General features: G+C 41.2%; 2 protein-coding genes across 3 annotated transcripts in view; both read left to right on the forward strand.

Annotated features, from left to right (window-relative positions):
- Positions 1-4221: 4221 nt before the first annotated feature.
- On the forward strand, positions 4222-7508 carry dusp1 (dual specificity phosphatase 1). The gene is made up of 4 exons (XM_080901134.1): positions 4222-4916; positions 5147-5292; positions 5412-5631; positions 6307-7508. The coding sequence occupies exons 1-4, from the start codon at positions 4508-4510 to the stop codon at positions 6660-6662; spliced, it is 1131 nt and encodes a 376-aa protein (XP_080757260.1). The 5' UTR covers positions 4222-4507; the 3' UTR covers positions 6663-7508.
- A 10019-nt stretch (positions 7509-17527) lies between these two features.
- Positions 17528-22658, forward strand: part of neurl1b (neuralized E3 ubiquitin protein ligase 1B) — a 28114-nt gene continuing 22983 nt past the window's right edge. For both annotated transcript variants that reach the window (XM_080901001.1, XM_080901002.1), the window contains exon 1: positions 17528-17776. In XM_080901001.1, the coding sequence (XP_080757127.1) occupies positions 17680-17776 (97 nt within the window). In that variant the 5' untranslated portion in view covers positions 17528-17679. The remainder of the gene's footprint in view (positions 17777-22658) is intronic.

Below are 22658 nucleotides of genomic sequence, written 5' to 3' on the forward strand. Positions count from 1 at the left end.
TGTACTACTCCAAGTCTCATTCACCTACACATTTTAAAAGTAAATATTTAGCTGACATTCACATACACCCTCACTGCAGTGATGGATGAATTGTGGGTAACTCAGGGTTCAGCATCTTGCCCAATAAAACTTTAGTTCATTCTTTGATTTTCCCAGTTGGTCTGCACTGATACTTGTGTAGCACTTTTCTGCTCATTTTCTTACAACATGCCTCAATATACAAATTCATACAAGCATTATGTCATCATGAGAACATAGCAAGCCAGGAATTAACCCACCAACCTTCTGATTAGTGGCCAACCAGCTCTACCACCTTTGCCAAATTGCCATAGAGGAAAAGGTTCTCTTCCCCTTTTTTTAAAATAATGCTAACAACTCCTTCTTACCAAGAAATGAAAATTTATAAACATAAAACTCTGCCACCTCAGTGGCTGTATCTAAGGAGGACTCTATCAGAAGGTTGGTGGATGAATCCCTACATTCTCAAAGTATCCTTATGAAAGAATCCTTGGGCAAGATCCACAACACCAAGACGCCCCCAATGCATTTGTGTGTGTGTGTGTGTGTGTGTGTGTGTGTGTGTGTGTGTGTGTGTGTGTGTGTGTGTGTGTGTGTGTGTGTGTGTGTGTGTGTGTGTGAATGCTGAAACAACAGCTGTATGAATGTGATTTGGTGAGTGAGACTAGGAAGTGCTTGTAGTGCTAAACTTGAGTAGAAAAGTGTTTTAAAAGTACCAGTCCATAAATTATGAATAGAAAACTATTATGCAATTGTACATATGACAGGTAAAGGTAGTTTTGAGTAACTTTTTAGGAGTCCAAACAATAGATTGTTTTAAAGAAAGGTGTTATTTAATAAAAGAACATGGGTTTTTATCATTACTGTTATTCATGTTGTTCTTACTTCTAAAAGTAAGTAAGACACTTTGCCCTTCTCCCCCCCCCCCCCCCCCCCCCCCCCCCTCCCGCCATGGCGAGTAACTACGCACATTTGATCTGGCAGTTTTACATCAGATGCTCTTCTTGACGCAATCCAGAGAGGGTTTTATGTCTTTAGCTGGAATCAAATCAACAACCTTTACGCTTGCCAAGCAGCATGTGTTAACTACTACTTTGCTCGAGGCGTCTATGTGATATAAATCATATTGCCATTCTAATAAAACTAATAGAGGTATTACTGTGCTAACATCTAATCTCCCACGTTGACTCCAAGTACATCAGCTGTGCCTTTTGGCAAGTAAACAAAAGCCTGCACATTATCTGACCAACACAGATTACCCTTCACGTGCAAAAATGAAAAAAAGGTCACCATGAAAGAAAATCAGCTGATGTGTAGTAAAAATAGATTTTTCAAGCAAAACAGCCCTCGGCTAAGCTTTTCCAAGTCTGACAAATGAATGGAGAATATGTGAGTTTTTACAGTAACATTACTTATGAGTTTGGTTCACATCCATTGCGATCATGTACAAATTTCTAGGGGACTAAAATAACACCACAAAACTGAAACTGAGACCTATACGTCAGGCTGGTATGGTTGAGAAATGCATCTGCTGCTCTCCTACCAAAAATCCATCAAATCTATCAGTTAACGTTTTTTCCACTGTAGGTATTTTCGTTTTCTTTCCTTAACACACACATATACTCTCATATCAAGAAACAGAATATTTTTGGCTCAAAGAAAAGTGGTCTGTTGTTGAGACACTAGAAGACAGGATAGGCCCTGTGTTTTCCCAGTGATGTCTCAGTGCAGCCCGTAGTGACAATGACAGTAATCAGGCACAGATGTCAGCAAGTGACAGAGCGGTCTGACCACAGGAAATGCCACTTTGTCATCCTCTGTTTCACTTCCCTTTCTGCATGGGAATGCTGGTTGGTTACAGGCTGTTATTATGGGAATGAAAACAAAGCAATGGTTTCAACTACTTACAGTGCTCACTTTTAATATTCAGTTTCACACATACATCAAGCCGTGCTCACAGCAAAGTCCAGCTTTCTGGTCATGATGACCGCAGAGAAATTAGGCATATTCACACCAGTCCTAAACCCATCATCTCCTGGTTTCTGTTTCAATCTCAGCTACTTGTTCAAAGGTCCCCTGAGTCATGGGCTCTTATTCATCCCCTAACTGAATATCTTTACTTTGTACCCAAGTGACAACCACACCCACGCTTCATTTCCTGATCTAGCATGGCTGCAACACAAAAGGCAAAAAAAGAAAAACATTCACATCCTGACATACATAAAAAAACCACCTGACTTTGTAGTATTTCCCACTGTATCCTTTGGGTCTCGTTTTGCAGTGATCACGCATAATACAGCCACTCATGCAGCTTCAAAAGGAGAAAACTATACCAGCTTCACTGTTGCAGATGGTGAAATATGATACTTGGCTTTTGCCAGTAAAACTTGAATTAATATCCGAGAATATTTTGTAAGCCAGTATCACACCAGATATAAGTGATGGTGTGTTTTGCTTTTTGGGGGTTTTTTGGGTTTGTTTTTTTTTTTGGGGGGGGGGGGGGGGGGGGGCACCTCTTACTTCAAGAAAGTACAAAACTGATTCACAGGGTTGCTTTTGTTTTGTTCTGGCTGTCTGTCTTAACCTCTTAGTCAGGTGTCCCGTTTCTGCCTTAACTATAACGCCTGTTGCTTCATAAGTGGAAGGAAGGCGGATTTGCTGCAAGGACAAAATGTTTGGGTACAGACTGTTTTTGGAGACTGTTTGACCCTACGTCCTTGTGTTGTGTGTAACATTCCTGCTTTGTTGCAAGCTCCTCACAGGCTCACACTCGTGTGAGATGTGACTCATCTCACATGAGTGTGAGGTTAAACCGGCTGGAGAGTTTTTCTGCACTCAACCGTGACTGGTTACCTTCCTCTGCCTCCTTCCGTTCTTAGATAACAAATTCATTTTTTCACCCCTCCTTGCTTGAAGTCAAAGAGACGCTCAGGAACAGGACAGGTGTGAACTCACCAAGCCTGAAAGTCCACACTCAGTCAGGTTAAAGTCATAATGACATCATGACCTATTTGATAAAACAGTGTGACAATTAAAGAAAAAATGTAAATATGTTAGGTGACCTAATTTTTTTAATAAGCGACTGTTATGGTATCCTAAAGTCCAGTGTTGTAATATCACACGTTCACCTCTGCTTGGTAAATGTTTGTTTCACAACCAAACAACCGTGACGTGTGTCTGCTGTTCAGTTTCAAGACAGTAGGGCTAGTCAACAGACACACGGTCTCTAACAACAGTGATCTTCCAGCTTCCTTATTATGAAAGAGAAGTGTTGTCCGTACTGAGTCAGCAAACCACAACAACAAATGAAAAGGGTTTCCCAGAGTTTTTGTTTGTTTTGTTTTTTTAAAAACATACTCTCATTTTGACTTAAACAGTTCATCATGTCACCCATCTTTTCCAGTTAGATCACGGATGAAACAAAAGTAGCTGGTCAAGAGATCTCCATCTGCTGTTGCCTTCCTGGCAATCCACTGTTTTGTTTCTAAGCATGTGGAAATTTACTGGACTTCAGATTTCTATATAGTGATTAACTTTTATGGTTAGCCGTTGCTCTCGGGGCATTGAACACTATGTACCGCTGACTAATAAAAACAATGTGTAAACTTTTATGGCACCCGTGGCAGATATCTATTTATTATCTTGTTATTTGTCAACTCTCAGATGAAGAGGCGAATTTAAAATCTAATTAAGCACTAACATCATGGAAAGGTTTGGCAAATTCCTCTTTTTCCTGACATGCAGATCTTCAAATTAGGACTTTACATGAACCAGAATTAAACAATTAAAAACCTTTAAGACACTGGCAGCGTGCACTGAAATAAACAATCATAAAGCACCTATTATAAATTACTGCATAGGACAAATAGATGTGTAAACACTTAGAAGGCTGTAAATTGGTGTTGATTGTACTTTTAATTTGGTGAATTAGCAGCCTAATGTATTAAAGTAGAATAGCTTTATAACAGTTTAACGTTGACACACTGAAGAAAGAAAACACATTAGCCGCTAATGATTAAAGTTGGTCAACATCGCGTGCCCGCGTACGTGCAGGACGCATGTACAGAAATGTCCTGCTTGTGCGCGAGCCTTCTTTTGCTCTCGTGCACGCGGTACGGTCAGCGATGACGTTCGCAGAATTGGCAGACATCCAAGAGGGCGGTCCCCTTGACGTCATTGAGCTCTCATTCACAACCACGGGTTTATAAAAGCGGGCTGAAAGGCACTCGCAAGCAGACGCGCTCACTATAACATTTAATTTTTTTTTAACTTAAGAAGACAAATAAAAGTCTGGGGCTGCCGAATAGGCTACTCTAAAGAAGAAGAAAGGACCAGTTTTAAGATCGTCTTAAAACTTTTTCATGTTTTTGATTTTTTTCTTTTTAAACAAGCTAACCGGAACAAAGGACTCCGCGCTTCAAATAACACTTGGACGAACAACGTTTGTCAAGTCGGCTCAAACCTAAGTTTTGTCTTCCGTCGTAACTTTATGTTTTTGGATTTAACATTTCTCCCCCGCCGTACTACTATGGTCATAATGGAGGTTCCCACTATCGACTGCGCTTCCCTCCGTGGTTTGCTGGAGGGTGAAGTCCTGGGCTGCCTAGTGCTGGACTGTCGCTCTTTTCTATCCTTCAACTCCTCTCACATTTCGGGCTCCACCAACGTGCGCTTCAGCACCATAGTGCGCAGGAGGGCCAGGGGCGGTCTGGGACTTGAACACATCGTCCCCAACGAGGATATCAGGAACCGGCTCCTTTCCGGGGAGTACCAGTCCGTGGTACTGCTCGACGATCGCAGTTTGGACTTAAGCCAAGTGAAGAAAGACGGCACAATGATGCTTGCTGCTACAGCCCTGTGTCGTCACGCCTGCGGTGCCAGTGTTTTTATTCTGAAAGGTAAGAAAACTCCGAGTTTTAAGTAGTTTAAAGAGTTGTTTTACTGTTTCCTGACAACGAGGTCAATAAATGACGATTACACCTGTCACCATAACAGCTGGTGCTTGGAGTAAACGATGTTCCAAAATAGCACCATGAGCAGCTGTCACCTTTTTGGAGAGCTGTATTTAAAAACGTCTTTGTTGAGATGTGTGATCTAACCTTGGTGGTTTCTTTTCTGTCCTTTTTAGGCGGATTTGAAACATTTTCTACAGAGTATCCAGAAATGTGTACCAAACCCTCCCCTCCACAGGGACTTAGTTTGCCTCTAAGCTCCAACCATCCTGACAGTGCTGGTACCAACAGTAGCCCTTGCAATACACCGCTATATGACCAGGTTGGTATTTTATTGTAGTCAAAGATTAAAAAGCAAAAATAATCCCAGTTTCTGTCACTTTCTGTCTGTTGGACTTTTATATTTATGACTGATTTTTTGTTTTTGTTGTGGTTGTCTAGGGCGGTCCAGTGGAGATCTTGCCTTTCCTTTACCTTGGTAGTGCTTACCATGCCTCTAGAAAAGACATGCTGGACATGCTTGGCATCACCGCTCTAATCAATGTGTCTGCCAACTGCCCCAACCACTTTGAGGACTCCTTCCTCTACAAGAGCATCCCTGTCGAGGACAACCACAAAGCTGATATCAGCTCCTTTTTCAATGAGGCGATCGAATTTATCGGTGAGTACATCATCACGTTTACTCTTTTCGCACGCCCTTTCTGCTAAATCAAAGCACCTAGCATAGTTGTTGATGAGGAGAAACACAAACACCAAACCCCTTCCCCCAGATTTAAAAAAAAAAAAAGTTCCCTCCAAAATCGACCAGCTGGCTCGGCACAGGCTCCCTGCTCAGGCACAATGCGGTTACATCATTGCCACCTCCCAGCCATAGAAAATAGGATGCCCCCCCTCCTTTTTTTTTTTTTTTTTTTTTTTTTTTTTTTTGATCAATTGCGAAGCAGCAGCTCCAAGCTAGTTTGTGGTGGGTAGACTGGCTGCTTGAATAGCTCCCTCCACACTGCTCTTTGTTCTGGCCAAACAAAAGGCAGTTTCTCCTCACTCAATGTCAGTTTTCCTCCCAGATCAATACAGCCAGCAGGGGTTTATCCCCCTTCTTTTGTGCATTCAGTCTGCCTCCTTTGGTAGCGGCCCCCACTGGCTCGCACCCTGCTCCGCCATTTATTGTGTCCCTGTGTCGTAATGAGCACTGGCAAATTTTAATAGAATATCAAAGTGTTGCAAAGACTTTGGTGCTTGTGGTTTCCTGTCACAGCCAGGAGTTCAGCCCTGATACAACCTCGCAGGTGTTTACACTCCACTAACTTTTCTTTCCCTTTCTCTTTCTCATCTTCAGACTCTGTGAGAAACAAAGGAGGCCGGGTGTTTGTTCACTGTCAAGCCGGCATCTCCCGCTCCGCCACCATTTGCCTCGCCTACCTCATGCGGACCAACCGCGTGAAGCTGGACGAGGCCTTTGAGTTTGTCAAGCAGCGCCGCAGCATCATCTCCCCAAACTTCAGCTTCATGGGTCAGCTCCTGCAGTTCGAGTCCCAGGTCCTGGCCTCGTCGACGTGCTCGTCAGAGGCTGGCAGTCCAGCTATCGGCGGCAGCAGCACAGTATTCAACTTCCCCGTCTCCATCCCCGTGCACACTTCTGCCGGTCAGCTCTCATTCCTCCACAGTCCCATCACCACGTCTCCCAGCTGCTGAAGAAAGGGTTTGTCAGCAGACACTTTGTTTGGACTTGAACGGCAACTCGAGCGTGACTTCACAAAACTGCGCTTCTGATTATTATCCATTTATGGTGATGCTGGTATCGCCTTACAGAATGGGCACCTATTGTTTTCAGGGTCAGATCATTTGGCTATGTGATCTGCTGGTCAAATCTCTGTAGCCTGGCTTTTCATCATTTCAAAGGGATGTTTGAGAACCACCATTTGAGTATTGATGTTTAAACTGAGAAATGTGAAAATTAACCACACTTTTTAACCTGAATTACTTGGGGAAACAACTGACAGGATAGTTGTGTTTAGTCTTATATGGGAAATCCTTTTTTTTTCTCCTCCATGAGGCAACTGCTTCTGATAATCATAATCATTAAGAGACAGAGGGCTGTAACAGTTGTCTCAGGAATGTTCATTTACCCTCTCATATGTTCATTTGCTTTCTATACTGGTCAAAGAAAGCAATATTGATCTACTCCCCAACATGGCATGGAAGTCTCTCCTTCCTTTGAACAATGAATGTATCCCCTTCTTTCTAGGAGTAGATGTGCCAGAAATCTTCATAGTTAGATTTAGAGTTGAACAGGGGGCCGTTTCAAATGCAAATACTTGCCTCACGAGACATCATGAAGCCATGGCGATCCTGACATTTTGGGGAAGCTGACCGTGAAATACCTCATGTATGTGTACTGTGTGCTGCAGCACGAAGATGGACGGAGCCCCGTAAGACTACTAAAATGGGGCCACATAGTCCTCTTTGACTGCATTATGACGTATTTATTAACTAAAGTAATATATCTCTATCTATTTTTGGAAATGTTTGTTTTAATGTTGTTTTTATACAAATGAATAAATCTCATTTGACTTTTTTTAAACATGGTTGCAGTGTTGCATTTTCTCCCCCCCCCCCCCCCCCCCCCCCCCACCACCACCACCATTTAACACTCATCTCTTCCATAATGTGAATCATAACAATAATCAAAGATTTCCAGGTCACTAACGCAGGGAATATCAATTCAACAGAAAAATACACACTCCCCAGCCTCTATGTTAGGTACACCTGAACTGCCTAATGCAAATATCTCATCAGCTAAACACATGGCAGCAACTCAGTTGGTAGTAAACAACATGAAGACATGGATCCATCCTGCCTTGGTGGTTTCGGGGTGTTGCAGAGATTTTCTCGGCCCACTTTGGGCTCCCAGCCTACCTAAGTACTGACCATCCCCATCCCATAATGATCACAGTGCACTCATCTTTGGCCCTCTGACAAAACCTTTTCATCATATTATTTAAAATCCCTATTTTTTAGTTATTCATGGTTATGACTACTATGACTACAAGGAGCCATCCACACATCTTCTGATGGCTTCTTACAGCCATGTAAACAAGTTCAACTCGTGACACACAGTTTACTGCACTCAAATGCCCTCCACATTCACGGAGTCCAATAAAGCACCTTTGGAATGATGGTGGAACAAGAGATTTGTATCATAGATACAAACTGTGTGATGCTATCATGCCTGTATGGAGCAAAATCTCAGAGGAATGCTTCCTGCACTTTGATAAATCTATGCCAAGAAAAATGAAGGCAGTTCTGAAAACAAAAAGGATGTCAAACCCACTACTAGCAGTGTGTACCTCATAAAGTATCCAATGACTCTATAACTCATTTATAAACATGTTTGCTTATGTATGAAAGAGCCAGTTTCCCATTCTAGAAAATCAAACTCTACACGTGTGTTTGTGTGTTATCGTTTTCATTTATTTCTCTCAAATCATTTAGTCCATTAAAATTTCAACAAATCAAGAGTTAAATATCTTTGCGTTAATAAACCTAACCTAAAATAAAAAGTGTCATTATAAAGTGACTTTTTTAGCTGTACATAAGTTTGTTTTTCATAGTGTGAAACTACTTTATTTTGGATGAAAAGAACAGTAGAAGAGGAACATTTATATTCCACCTAAACAAAGCTGATGGGAAGTGGTCAACTGCCGTGTTCAAATTATTTTTCTACCACCCTTCCCTGTTTTGTTCCATGTGATGGAATCCTCTATCTTATATCTGCATAAGGATTCGACCAAAATAAGAAGCATGATGTCATGGCGTCAGCCATTGTTCAGGCCACGCTCCCCGTCTATGAACCCCTCTGAGGCCGGGGCAACAGCAGGAGGCTCAAAGAATCAGCTAAGGAGCACCTCCCTCTGCTGCCACAATAGGAGCAGCTGCAAGGCGTTTGGGAAAAGTGTGACAACTAAAGAGCATTCAGGGCTCAGTCAAGCACAGCCCTTGTATCCCCTGCCTCAAACTCAAATGAGGAGGTGGGGACTAAGATAGCCATGAAAGGGAAAGGAATATGTTTGGTTTGCAAATTAGCCAAAACATTGGCTGTAACCCACGGCTGGGGTGTGAGAAAAAGGAGACAAACTTCCTGTGGAGGTGATGATGGTGATGGTGATGATGACGATAACGACGAGCCCCCTGAAGCCTTCGATACAAACTCACTGTCTGTATTCATTGAAGCCCAGGTTTCGGGGGAGTGTGCACTGATGTCTTATCTAACAGCAATGCAAATGTAGTCTCTGACAACAACCATTACCAGTGACGTGATGGCTCTGCGATCAAAGGCTCATTCATTACCACACCACCACCATCAGGAAAGCGTTGGGGTTTTTTTTGAGAGGGGGGAGACATATGTGAGCCCCCTGCCCTCTCCCCCCATTCCCACAATCACCTCCACACCACACACACACGCACATCTCCTCCAACAAGCCCCCCACCCCCCGCTTTTGCATCGTTAGAGTTGCCGTTGTAATGTGGGAGGAAGGCAGGAGCGTGTATTTTTGCATGTGTGTGAGTCGTTGTGTGTGATCTGATGCAGATCTCTGGAGAGTGGGGGAAGCAAGGCCCCAGTCAACTGCAAGGTCAGGGACATTAAAGCGCTGTGACTTTTGAGTGTGGGTGAGAGCGATGATTCAAATGTGAGAGCGAGACAATTTAAAAGAGCTTTCAAAACGACACAATTCGTATAAGAATAGAAAGCGCCACCTTGACTATCGTCTTCATTGTCTTTTCACACCCTCTGGTTTTAGCTCGGCATCAGTCGGACAGAACCGGCCATAACGTCATTTGCCATTTCCACTAACTTGCCAGTTGACTCTCCCATTTAGCAGCTGGGCTCTGACTCACCTTCAAAGTCGTTTTAATGATCACAATCCCAAGAAAAAAAGAGAAAAAAGTAGTTATGTAATTTGTCAGACACAGCTGCCATGTTCAAGAAGACACAGAATCCCAGCCCTCCCTATTACATCAGTCAGAGCAGATCACATCAGTGAGACTTGACTGTTGCTTCCACACCACTTGAGAGCGTATGAGTGTATTCATACCTTTAATAAATGACAGTGAAGTCTTTGCAGAAAGCCTATCCGAGTGAGTAACCTATTGGTTAATGTCTTATCATACAAACCTTTAAATTCAGTCAAGTATCGTCTTGATGCATGCTCAATCATGCAGGTAAGTAAATCTCCAAAAGTTGATTCTGTTCATCTGGACGTAACGTTTTGTGGGAGAAACGTTTCGTCACTTATCCAAGTGACTTCTTCAGTCTCCGCTGACTGCAGGTTTCCCCAAATCTTATAAACAGTACATTTGCATAATGACTGAAACCAGCCCACTGAAGAAACAATGGGCTGGGAGGTCAGTTCTGCAATCACAGCATTGTAAAATGGTGACAGATGTACCCTTAGGCCCCCTCCTCGATTCAGAGACGGTCTTTCCCTTTTCATGTAAATGGCCTCCTTGACTCTTCGCTCAAACCAGCGTTCCTCCCTGTCCTGGCCTGACGAGGTGGCTTTTCTGTGGTGTGCCATCCACTTCGCCCAGGGTTGTTTGGTTTCCCCGATGTATAAATCCTGGCAATCCTCCTGGCACTTAACGGCGTACACAATCTTACTCTGTTTGTGTCGGGGGACCCGATCCTTGGGGTGGACCAATTTTTGGCGCAGCATGTTTTGGGGTTTAAAAGCCACAGAGACCCGGTGTTTAGAAAAAATGCGTCTCAACTGCTCCGATACTCCTGACACATACGGGATCACTACAGGTTTCCTTCTCTTTTGGATCGGCTGGAGCTTTCTTTAGGTGCCTTCCCAGCTTTGACAAAAGTCCAACTGGGCCTTCTTGATGTGCTGCTGTAAGACTGGGGAAACCTGCAGTGAGCTGAGACTGAAGAAGTCACTTGGATGAGTGATGAAACGTTTCTCCCACAAAACGCTACGTCCAGATGAACAGAATCAACTTTTAGAGATTCAGTCAAGTAGTACCCTCTACCCTCACAGCATCATTTGCTGGTTTGCTGGGCTGCTTCTATAGAAGCCAACCGAAGAAATTAAAGTTTATTTTGGTGACATACAGGTTAACTGTCATGTTAATGTCACTGGGAAATGTTGTTCATTGATAGCTGGTACTGGAGAATGAGAAGGTTTACCATTTGCTCTACATAAGGTTTTGCTTGACCACAAAGCACACATTTGTCTTGTAATTTCAAGAATAATCCATAAGGTAACTAAATAACTCAGACGTCCCAATCACCGATCTTGTGTTGAAGACATATAAAAGAAAATTAAGGTTCTTGATATTAGCTTCTCTTCATTTGCTACCCATTAAATCTGAATATATACCAAATTTGTGCTGAATATATTAAACCATTTTAGAGACCTCATAGTACCATATCTCCCACATAGAGCACATTGTTCTCAGACTTATTTAAGACTTATTTTGTGGTTCTTAGGATATTTAAAAGTAAAATACGAGGCAGAGCCTTCAACCCTCAGGACCCCTTTCTTTGGAACCAGCTAGTTTGGATTCAGCAGACAGACACTCTCTACTTCTAAGATCAGGCTTACAACTTCCCTTTCTGATAACGCTTATAGTTAGGGCTGGGTCAGGTGATCCTGAACCCTGCCTTAGTTACACTGCAATAGCCCTAAACTGCTAGGGGCTTTCCGCCAAGCGTTTCTTCTTCACTCACCTTTTTTCACTCTCTGCGTTTATACACCACTCTGCATTGAGTCATTAGCTATTATTAAACCGTGGCTCTCTTCCACAGTGTGTCTTTTGTCCTTTCTTCCTCCCCTCACCCCCCACCAGTCACAACAGATTTCAGAGAGCTTTTTCCTGTTAAAGGGAAGTTTTCCCTTCCCACTCTCACCAAATGTTTGCTCATATGGGGTTGTCTGATTGTTGGTGTTTTCTCTGTATTATTGTTCGGCCTTTCCCTTACAATATAAAACGCCTTGAGGTGACTGTTGTTGTGATTTGAGATTTGTTGTGTCATTAATAATACTGAACTGAACTGGATTGAATATTGCTGTGACGTGCTTTGTTGAAGAGAAGGTGACCACAGAGGAAGCCCAAGAGCAAAAGGAGGAACAGAGAAATGCTGGAACATTAGGGGGACTTTGAGATATCCATTAGAGCACTTCTCTTTGGAGTCCACCAGCTACCCTGCTGTTTTTTAGTGCTTTGTAAAGAACATTGTAACTTGTGTTAAAAGGAAGTAAATACATGTATTAAGACCAATCAAACTGCTATGACAAAAATAATATTATTCATCTAATCACCATTTTTCATGTTTGGGGACACAGACATGCCACAGAGTGAAGATACTGGAAACCACAACCTTACCCACATCTTTAGAAGTGACTTTTAGTGTGTCAGGAGTCTGTAACGTGAGTAATTACAGAGTAATTACACTTCTCACTCTTCATCACACCTTTAAACTGGGTTTCGCAAGTGTGTCTTTGTAACAGCCGGCACGCTCACAAAATCCCAAGTGAGAAGATTTACTCCACACATTGATGTCACTGCATAGTATGCACCTGCAGTAAATCAGTAAGAGGATTGCGACTATGACGGGGCGGCCTCTGAAACATCCTGTCTGAGGCATTGTAATGCCTTGCTCTAATCTTTACGTCAGCGCCCACAGGCCCCATCTGCTGGGTCAAATCTTTTACCGAGACACTGTCGAGGAAAGGCCGCATAAAAGAGGCCAATGTGCCAAACTGAAAAAAAAAAGAAACTGCTTCAATAGCCACTTAATGGACAGAAAGACCCAGCAAGAGGGAGATTTATGTTGTAAAAGCTGCTATGCTTTTTTAAACTTCCAGCATCCGTGACATTCCACATCATAGAGGTCAGACAAGCGGCTGTTGCGTGACAGGAGAGGAGATAAGGTCAGATTCCTGGCATGATAACCAAACACTAACTCAAAGAATTTAAGGACATTATGTATAGCTGCACTGAAGCCAGCAGGACTCCCCTTCCTTTAACTGCCCCTCCTAGAATGTCAGATAAGAGAAGTAAAAGATGTATGCGGGATTTTTTATTATAATAAAACAATTATATGGAATAAACGAGGGTCAAAACATTGCCTCATTTTAAAGTCCCCCATCCAGAAAAATAAATAAAGAAAACCAAATCTGCATATCTGCCAACTTTTAAGCACTTATTAGCACAAAAACTCATCAAACGCAGGCAGGAGGAAGGCACCCATCATTCCACCCTCATTCACCCCACAGGCACTGAACAGAGGCTGTATTTTTCCACTCACTGAAGCGTCGTCAGGTCTGTGTTCACAAGCAGAAATGAGATCCTGTGTTGGTTATTCAAGGAATGCTCGGCATCCTGTCTTCTACGCTGACTGCACTCTGGGTGGATGATGTCACACCCAAAGAACATGTAGGTGTAGATAAGGATCTCAGAGGTGCACGCAGATGTGTTTGCCTGTTAAAAGTATGCCCATATTTCAGATGAGACTTAAGAGAATTTTGAGGCTGGTTGAGTCTTTGCCCATTTGCAAACAATGAGAAATCTGATGAAAACAAGTCTTTGCTTAAAAACGTGTGCAAGTATTGGAAAGATAAATAAAGCTTTGAGCATTTGGGCAGAATATGGTACTCACTGAATCTAAACCGTGGCCCTCTCATGCATACAAAAGCTGTAGAAGGTCCCACGTGACTGAACTATGAAAACTTAACTGATGATGCAGTTTGCTGGAGGAATAAGAAACTGATTTTCAGTTCCAAGTCAAGTGACAATACTTCATGTGAGGTCATACAGAGTGCTGTAAATGGGTCAAAATGTGTTCAGTTTTGTCCTAATAGTTGATCTTAGTCTTTTAATGAGCAACCTAAAAGTTCAGACACAACAAGAAGCATCCCAACTTTAAAGGCAACCTGTGTGTGACGGTATTGTGTAGGAGCAGTACAGCAATTCCTATAAATCCAAATATCAGCTTTCTTCCTATACATTATTTGCAGTTACAGTTATGCTTTCCAGTCATTGTTAAGCTTTTTTTTCCCAATCACGTGTTCCCACATCACACGAGCATGTTTGAAAGTGGTTGCAGATGGACACATGATCTTTGCGTTGTATTAACATGTCCTCTTATTCACTGATGACCTGTTAAAAGCTGTCTTTTGTCATCGGTGGGATCGTCTGTTCAACGACGTTCGTGAATTTGTGTATTCAGGAATTAGTCTGTGATAGTTGACTAAAGGAAGTTAAAACACAAGTCCAGAGAAGATGCAGAGGGGCTTGTCACACAAATGAAATGAAAGGATACTCAAAAGGAGTTCTGATTCTCACTGAGTGTGTGCTCATTGGGTGTGAGCGCCATCTTGAGGAAAACACTGCGTGTTTCACCACTAAGACACGCAACCTGTAACTGGACTAAACAGAACGTAGGAGCGTACGAGTTTTTGCCTTCAGCATAAAAGTCATATTTTCATTTTGACTTAATCATCCCACATGATCTGAAAGGTTGAGGTTTCCAAGGGACCACAGAGGTTTTAAAATGATCAGTGTGGGTGTAGAAAATCAATAACCCACTGTCTAACACAGATGTGGCATTCATGAGTCTAACCTGGGGATTCACACTAACATGACATCATTGTCATTATGCAATTTTTTTAATTTTTACTTTCATTATTCAAATTGAAGTTAAAATTCGGAAAATACCCCTGAGCCCCACAGACAGAAAGTGTTGAAGTAAGCTGGATAAAGCAAGAGACAGACTGAACTGCTATAGGTCCAACTCAAGACATTTCCGTTCAAACTGTAGACTTTTGAGCAGTTAATGAGTAACTGTGCTGTAAGGCTGCTGATGAAGGGCAATGTGACCACTTCAGTAATCTGTATTGGGTAGAGTTAATGATCAACTAGAAATGAAACATTGATATCTTAAGGTTAAAATAGGAAAGGGTAACAACACAGAAGATTAAACAGAAGCCTAATATGCTACTATTCCAATGTTTGGAATAGTAACATTTTTTAAATAAAAAACACACCAAATTGATTAGGAATTTTGAAAACATGGATTATTTATAATTGGTATCATTTACACATGTATATACTTTTAGTAGGAATCACTCCTGTGTCCTAATGGCAAGTTTAGCAAGTTATATGTTTGTTATAAGTATTACTATAGGCAATCCAATACAAAAATCTACCAAAATATAAAGATATAACAGAGTGATGTATAATACTTTATAACGGGAAATAGAACGGAGAAATCTTTGTTTAACTACAATAGAAAAAAATATCAGAGAGTCTGGTGGAAAACTGATTAATAGGAAAAATATATCAGAATCTTTAGTTTGAGAAATGATATTTGCCACATGAGATGTGGAACAGCTGGCACATTCATAAGCCCTTGGAAGTCTAACTCAAGTGATAACCCTACCTTAATGATAGATTTTGTCCCGTCTTCCTGCCCTCACTACCAACCAGATACGGCAGATGGCTGCCCCTCCACGAGCCTGGTTCTGCGGGAGATTTCTTCCTGTTAAAGGAAAGTTTTTCTTCACCACTCTCACACTTTAGGGGATTGTCTGATTGTTGGGGTTTTCTCTGTATTATTGTAGGAACGTTACCTTACAATACAAAGCACCTTGAGGCTACTGCAGTTGTGATGGGGCATTATAAATAACACTGAATTGGACTGAACTGAACTGAATTGAAAGGCAGAAAGGCAAAGCTAAGTTTTTGATGTTTTTCAGTAACATCAGGGGTGTAATGTTACATTGTGAGCTGCATACAGCCCACTTTAATCTTGAGTGGGCCAAACCAGCAAAAATCCTCTTTCTGTCAGTGTAAAGTTGTTTAATTACACATTTATTCCTCTTTATTATATAAAAAATTAGTTTTAATAGTACTTTTCAGTTTTTCTACAGGATAGATAAATACTGCTATAGCAAATAAGTAAACTGTTGTTTATCTATTGGGTACTTTGGTGTAGTATGAATGACAAGATCGTTCTCAATAGGAAAAGCTGTAAAACCCATGGAAATACAGTTAAAGGTAAAACATCTGTGCACTCATTCACGTTTTCCAAAGCTGTCTATGCTGGGTCTATTCTGGCCCCCGGGCCTTGTGTTTTACCACCCTGACTTAAAGTCATCATTTTCTGTTTTGCTAACAGTTTAACAAAAATAATTAAAAATAATTTTTAACTCTAATAAAATACTATATATTATAAAAACAAAATCAATATAAAACCAACAAAAAAATGGAAACAGTTAAGATAGGAATAAGGAAGTTTGGACCAAATAGAGCCCCACTTATTTAGACCCACAACTTCACACAGATGACCTCACCCAGATGTCAGTGAACTTCCCCTAATAGAAAGAAAAGAAAAACACACTGGCAAAACAATAACAGGATGCAGAATGATACACAACAGAAGGCAGTCAGTCCATTTCGCGGCACAGTGTCATACCATGTGTCTGTCGCTTGATAGGACCCAGTTTATTTCCATAGCAGGACACCAGCCCAAAGCACAACTTCAAACTATGTAAGGACTCTTTGGAGAAGAAGTAGGTCAGCTGGTGTTCTTCAAAGTGAGAGGTCAGCAGTGACATTACTGGAGCTCAGCAGCTTGTTCGTATGATATATAAACAAAGTTTGATGGAAAAAATAATGTATTGACTATCGGCTCACTGATTTATTGATGAAAAAAGTAAATTGTAAATTGACTTGTTCTTATATAGCACTTTTTACTTGAGCACTTAAAGCCTTTTATAAAACATGCCTCCTTCACTCAGTTAGTCAGTATCTTGCCCAAGGATACTTTGGCATGCAGACTGCAGCAGCCAGGAATAAAACCACCAACCTTCCAGTTAGTGGAAAGCCCCCCCCCCCCAAAAAAAAAATGTAATACAGGAAAAACAGTTCGCTTAGCTAACAGAAACCCTTGAGCTTTCAGCTTTCATACATGGCTTTCAGGTTTGACGATAAATGCTGCTGGGGTTCTTGTAGCCTTTACCTACTTACTAGGCCTTCTTTACCTTGGCAGGAGTTACAGACAACATTGACAATTAAGCTCAAATTTTAGCATTTACTCCTCATTTCTTCTGCTTTTACATATTTAAAAATCCCTCACCATGGCAGCTGTGTTTAACAAAGTATTAAACAAACTTGAAGTCCAGTATCATAGCAAAACCAGAGAACACTTCTAACATGTTATAAATCCACTGAATCTAGTTTTCCATTATTTGCCCTTTGGCAGAGCTGCTTTTGAAAACAAATAATTTTCCCTCCAAACATTAACACTGTCTCGTGCCCACCTTTCAAGGTCGGGGTTACTGCGCACGCCCACTTCCCTCTTTTAGAAACTGCCGTTTGGGCTGCAAAAGAAAAAAAAAAAACAGAAGAAGAAAAAAAAAGCCTCCCTACCACGTGTGTATAGCTAACGGTCCGCGCGCGCATACTCACACACCTTCCGCACGTGCTAACGTCCTTCCCTTCCCGGCTGGGATTTTATTGGACCAAATAAAGAGACAGCTAAAGCCACGTGGCTGTGTTTACTCCCTTCAAATTTCTGGCGGGATGGTTTTAGCAATAAAAGAAGCAGACTTTCACTATCCCGCCAGTCTGCAGAGACTGTACACGACAAGAGAAGCTCTGTAGTGATAAATGTGAAGTGTTGTTTTCTGGGGGAGACAACATGGGAAATAACCACTCTTCAAACTTGAGCATTCCCTCTGGCTTGTTTGGTTTGCCCCTCTCCAGCAGAGAAAAGAAGCTGAGCTGCAGCACAGAGGGTAAGCCTTACACTTTATTTCTCTGTGTGTATCATTTCAATCTGTTAAATCTTAGTTAAAAAAACAAAACAAAAACAAAAAACATCTGTGGCTGCTCCCTTAGCCATGAGTAGGGGCGTTTTCAGGATTTTTGGAATGGGGTGTCACAGGGGAGATCAAGAGCACAGCAGAGGTACTGCAAAGGAATTTGATGTAGAAACTGGCTTAAAAAGACATGACTTACAGACTCATCTATGGCTCTGGTTCTTGTTACAGAACCAGGACAAAGTGGTTATTATGTGACAATGTGATGATTATTATTAGTACTGCCAAAGTGTGGGCCAGTGCCCCCTGGTGGGTTGTGAGGGTACTGCAGGTGGGCAACAGTAGTAACAAAAATTCAGTTTGAAGTTACTGACAAGTTTGTACAGTTGCATATTTATATACATTTATTTATATAAAAAAGTAAATTTAAACCCATAATAGGAGGAAGTAAGGTTGTGATAGTACTCTGACCTAAATTTACTGAACCATAATGAAGTTTGTGTCCCAGTGGAAGGTGGGTCACACGTTGGCCTTATCTGTTTGTGTATGACTGGATAGCATTAAAAATTTGCATTCAAAAACCTGTTGTTTTATATGTATATTCAACAAAAATTTCAAGGAAATGTATCACTTTCTCTTGAATTTTGATTAGAGTTTTTAGGTGGGCCTAAAAACTAGTACTCCTTATGTTGAATGACTTTTCATAATCTTATTCATGATATAACTGGATCGTTATTATTGCTGTTATTATATAATTGTTGTAGCTTTAGCTATAATAATACAATTACTTTACAAAATAATAGGCAACTAAAATGTTAAACTAAACAATATTGAGTACAATGAGTAAAAACTGCATCTGAAATATAATGGAGTAAAAGCAGAAAGCAGAATAACATGGAACTACTTAGTTAAAGTAGAAGAATATTCAACCTGAATAAATGCACTCAGTTACATCCCTACTAGCCCTATCCATGTGCTCATCTAATGGTGTTTAATTGTAAGATATAATAGCAGTACTTTAGATATAAGTAGTGCTTTAGTTCATATATCATATCTTTAGTGGGGGGCATCAGTTATGGGTTAGGTGGCACTGGTCCTCCCCACGCCTCTCTTTTGGACACGCCTCTGTTCACCAGCATGTTTTGATTTGGCAGGTCTTTAGACCACATGACCTTCCTGACACAACCATTTGTGTCTCCTACTGGGATCGTACTAGGAATGTTTCATGTGTTAGGTGAATGTATAAGCCACCGTACAATGGAGCCTTAATGAATGCAGGGTTATTCATAGCACCACACGCAATTGTCCCACAATAATATGAATTCCAGTCATGTTTTCTGGCTCTTTTTCATATACTTTTAACATTAAACTTTGTACTTTCACATAAAACAAAAAAACAACACATTTTGTAGCTGAAACCCTTCTCCAGTGTCTTCACGTTTTCCCCACACCCTAATCAAACTAAACTTCTGTATTTGCTTTTTCAGACAGACAGGAAATGCCTGTTGCTCATATTGTTGCTATATTGAGGTCCATGTGGGCTGAGAGAGGTTAAAAGAGGCCACTTCATAGCTTCCCCAACACCCCCGAGGGGCTGATGAGAAACACACAAAAAAGCTTGTGAGAACAGACAAGGAAGTGACTGGTGGAGAACTAATGTAATCTCGAAGCAAGGAAAATATACAAACTGACTGTGTTTTCAAATTTTTGGTCCCACTATTGTTTCTTTCTTTTTCCTGTATTTATTTATGCCTCTATACATCTACACAGTTTTTTTATTTATTTTATTTTCAATAGACATTGGCATCTTTTTTCTCTTTAATCACGTACATATAAACATTCTGTACTTGCTATGATCGCAGAGGAATGCGTTTTAGAAATGCGCATATGCGCCGCTAGGTGGTGCCATTGTATCATATTGATATCGCTCTATGGAGGGACCCTATTAGAGGGATCAGCACTTCAGGATTGAACTGGCAAGTCGAAGTATGACTTCATTGGACTTTAGTGGACAAGCTGAACTACATCTTTCATCGGAGTCTTTCCCTGGATTAAGTCGCAGCACTGGACAGAAACACTTGTTTCTATTTAAGCATCCATTGTTCATTCTGTGAAGCAGCTGCATGCTTATTCTGCAATGAAGTGCAAGTAGATCCTTATGTCTTTTTGCTTCAGGCAACAAATGTGACTGTCTAGTGACCGCTCATTGGGTTTTTCCTATATTTAAAAGCTTCACAGAACAAGAGGGTTTCTCTTTATAGGACTAATGGTACTTTTAAAGCATTTAAATCAGCAGAAGACCTGATAGCATCTGCCAGGCTGGTGTTTCAAATTACAATGAGGCGGAGGAGAGAAGTGGTTGTAGAAAAAAAAGAGCAGAATTTGATTTGTTGTCTTCAGATCTCATGCATGTTTAGGTTGCATGCTGTATGTGTTACAGATTGCCTGCATTTTATATGAATATCAAAATAAGAATGTCCTTTGTGTGAACTTGTTCATTTCCCTCATTCATAACAAAGCTCTTGGGTGGCAAAGAGGGATTCAGTTAAACATTAAGCAGCGCTGACTTTATTTATGACCACTTGGCTGTGCGTGCGCCTGTGACAGAGAAAGGCAAAAGAAGAAAGAATATGAAAGACATTATCATTTCGGCAGTAATATTCGGTGCATATATATCACCTATTAATCATCTTCATTGATGGGAAGTCACGCTGTAAGCAGTCGCCATACATTTTTAATACTGATTTCAATTTTATAAATAGGTCCAGTCAGTTGGTTAGAGCTAATCCGTTTGCGGCTGTTCAGAGCAGTTCCCGGCTCTCATGCTGTGTGGTCTGTTTTCTGTTAAAACACTGGCAACAAACCCCAGATCTCCCTTATCGCAGCCTCAGCTTCCTCCTCCAAAGGTCAAATTCAATTATCTTTCCACTTTATTTTGCTCCTTGTCTTGTCTCTTCACTTCCAAACAGGGGAGAAGGTTTGACTACCTTCTGAACCGTGTGCTGGGATGGCTCCATAAATCTTGGGGTGAAAGCCTAATTTCAAGTACTGCGTTAAAGGGCCTACACTGTAGAAGGGGTTTGCATTTATACTTGCACGCTTATGAGTCAAGGTGTTGGCAAAACGTAAAAAATGATTGAGTCTAAACTTGGATTGTGAGAGCTGCAGAAAGGAGAAAAACATCATAGATCTGCTTTTTTTGCAAAGTGCTACACAACAATGCACCAACATGGATGCATACCTCGTCGAGGCGGAGTCCAAGCAGACTTAAAAAAAAGTATAATAAGGATTGCTTGTCCTTGATGTCCACAGCTGTCTGCCCACCAGCACGCTATAATTCTGCCTTTCACCCTGAAGTATGCATTTGTTGTTGGTGCATTGTGGTGTAATGTCTCATGGATGAGTCTTGGCAGTCACAAAAACATCAACAGGACTTGAGCCTCACTTTCACACTGTGATGATGGACTCTATGTCTCTCTATGACCTAAGTGTAACACTGCATAATACGTGGAAGTGCCTGAAAATGCTATCATACAGACAAAAGGATTTTGTTGTGCAACTTGTAGGCTAGCCTTGGAAAAGGGCTGGTACTGTGGATCTCTGTCTTATCAATAAAACATAGAGAAAAGCAGTAGAAGCTGCACTCTAATTGATAACAGACACACAGTAATTATGTCTCTTGTTGTTGCTAATCCCCTGGGATATTAGATATACTTTAGGAAAGGAAGTTCTCATATTTACAAGCTCCAAAAATAGCCCTGTCATCCAGCACTCTCAGTATATCAGTGTCCTGTCTGAAGCAGGGGCCCTGCAGAAGTTTCCCACACGTGTCACATGAACGATGTCATGACGAGAGAGCGAGGGAGAGAAAAAGAGGGTCATGGAGTAGGAAAGGAAAGAGGGGTTGCTTTAAGGAGAGATAAGAAAAATAACAAGTCCAAAAAAGCCCACCAAATGATGCTAGAAGGGGAGGGGGGTTACGATAAAGGGTGTGGCTGGTGATTGACCCATTGGCTGCAGAGAGAGAACAGGAAAAGGGGAACAGATGGGCGGAAGCACTCAGCAGTGTAGAAGTGTTATAGGGGAACAGAGCGTCTGTGAAATTGACTCGGTTTTCCTGCTTCAAATAAAAGTTTACGCATTGGGGTTTTCTGGCACCCACAACTTCGTCTTTCCTCTCCTGGATAAAATAAGAACAAATTCCAGAGCTGCAGTCTTTACCTGTTACTGGGCCCTGTTGTTTACCTGAAAATTTTAACTGCATACTGTACATTGTAACATCTCACAAGGTCCTGGACATGATATCCTCTTACAGAGTTCCCGCTGGTGCGTGCCTTTCCACGGCAGTTGTCTTTGATGTCCGACATGCAGTTTGTCTTTGGAGTTGGGCTTGCGGATAGCAGCTTGTGTCCAGTTCAGCACATTCCAGCTTTGCTAGATTTTTATGACAGTTGAATTAACAGCTACATTTGAATGTCAGATGCTGGCCACCTTTATATGATTTAGAGAAAAGAAAATCGAAAATATTTTGTACAGGGGAAAAAAATCAACATGTTAGTCATGAAATCTACAAAAACACAAGATATGAGTAGCTAAATTGTATATATCAAGATTTCATCAGTTTCTCCAAATATTTTTGTTCAAAACCATGAGTTTACTTTGAATAAATCAAAGCGGTCCTTTGCTTTCACTCTGAAGTTTAGAAAGTTCATCATTCATCTGTCTTATTTTGCGATTAGAAACAAACAAAAAAGTAATTCTCACAAAAAAAATAATCATTCTTGCACTTCTATGTGAGAAAGGTGTTTATTTTGGCATTGAAGTCTGATTGGGTCAACCAAAACAAGATGATCTGAAT

The sequence above is a fragment of the Rhamphochromis sp. 'chilingali' genome, assembly GCF_963969265.1.
Source record: "Rhamphochromis sp. 'chilingali' genome assembly, chromosome: 13".
Lineage (NCBI taxonomy): Eukaryota > Metazoa > Chordata > Actinopteri > Cichliformes > Cichlidae > Rhamphochromis > Rhamphochromis sp. 'chilingali'.

Coding starts and splice junctions, on each gene's coding strand:
- dusp1 (XM_080901134.1), top strand. CDS start 4,508: ATGTTTTTGGATTTAACATTTCTCCCCCGCCGTACTACTATGGTCATA. Junction 4,917..5,146: donor CAGTGTTTTTATTCTGAAAG/GTAAGAAAACTC, acceptor TGTCCTTTTTAG/GCGGATTTGAAACATTTTCT. Junction 5,293..5,411: donor ATACACCGCTATATGACCAG/GTTGGTATTTTA, acceptor GTGGTTGTCTAG/GGCGGTCCAGTGGAGATCTT.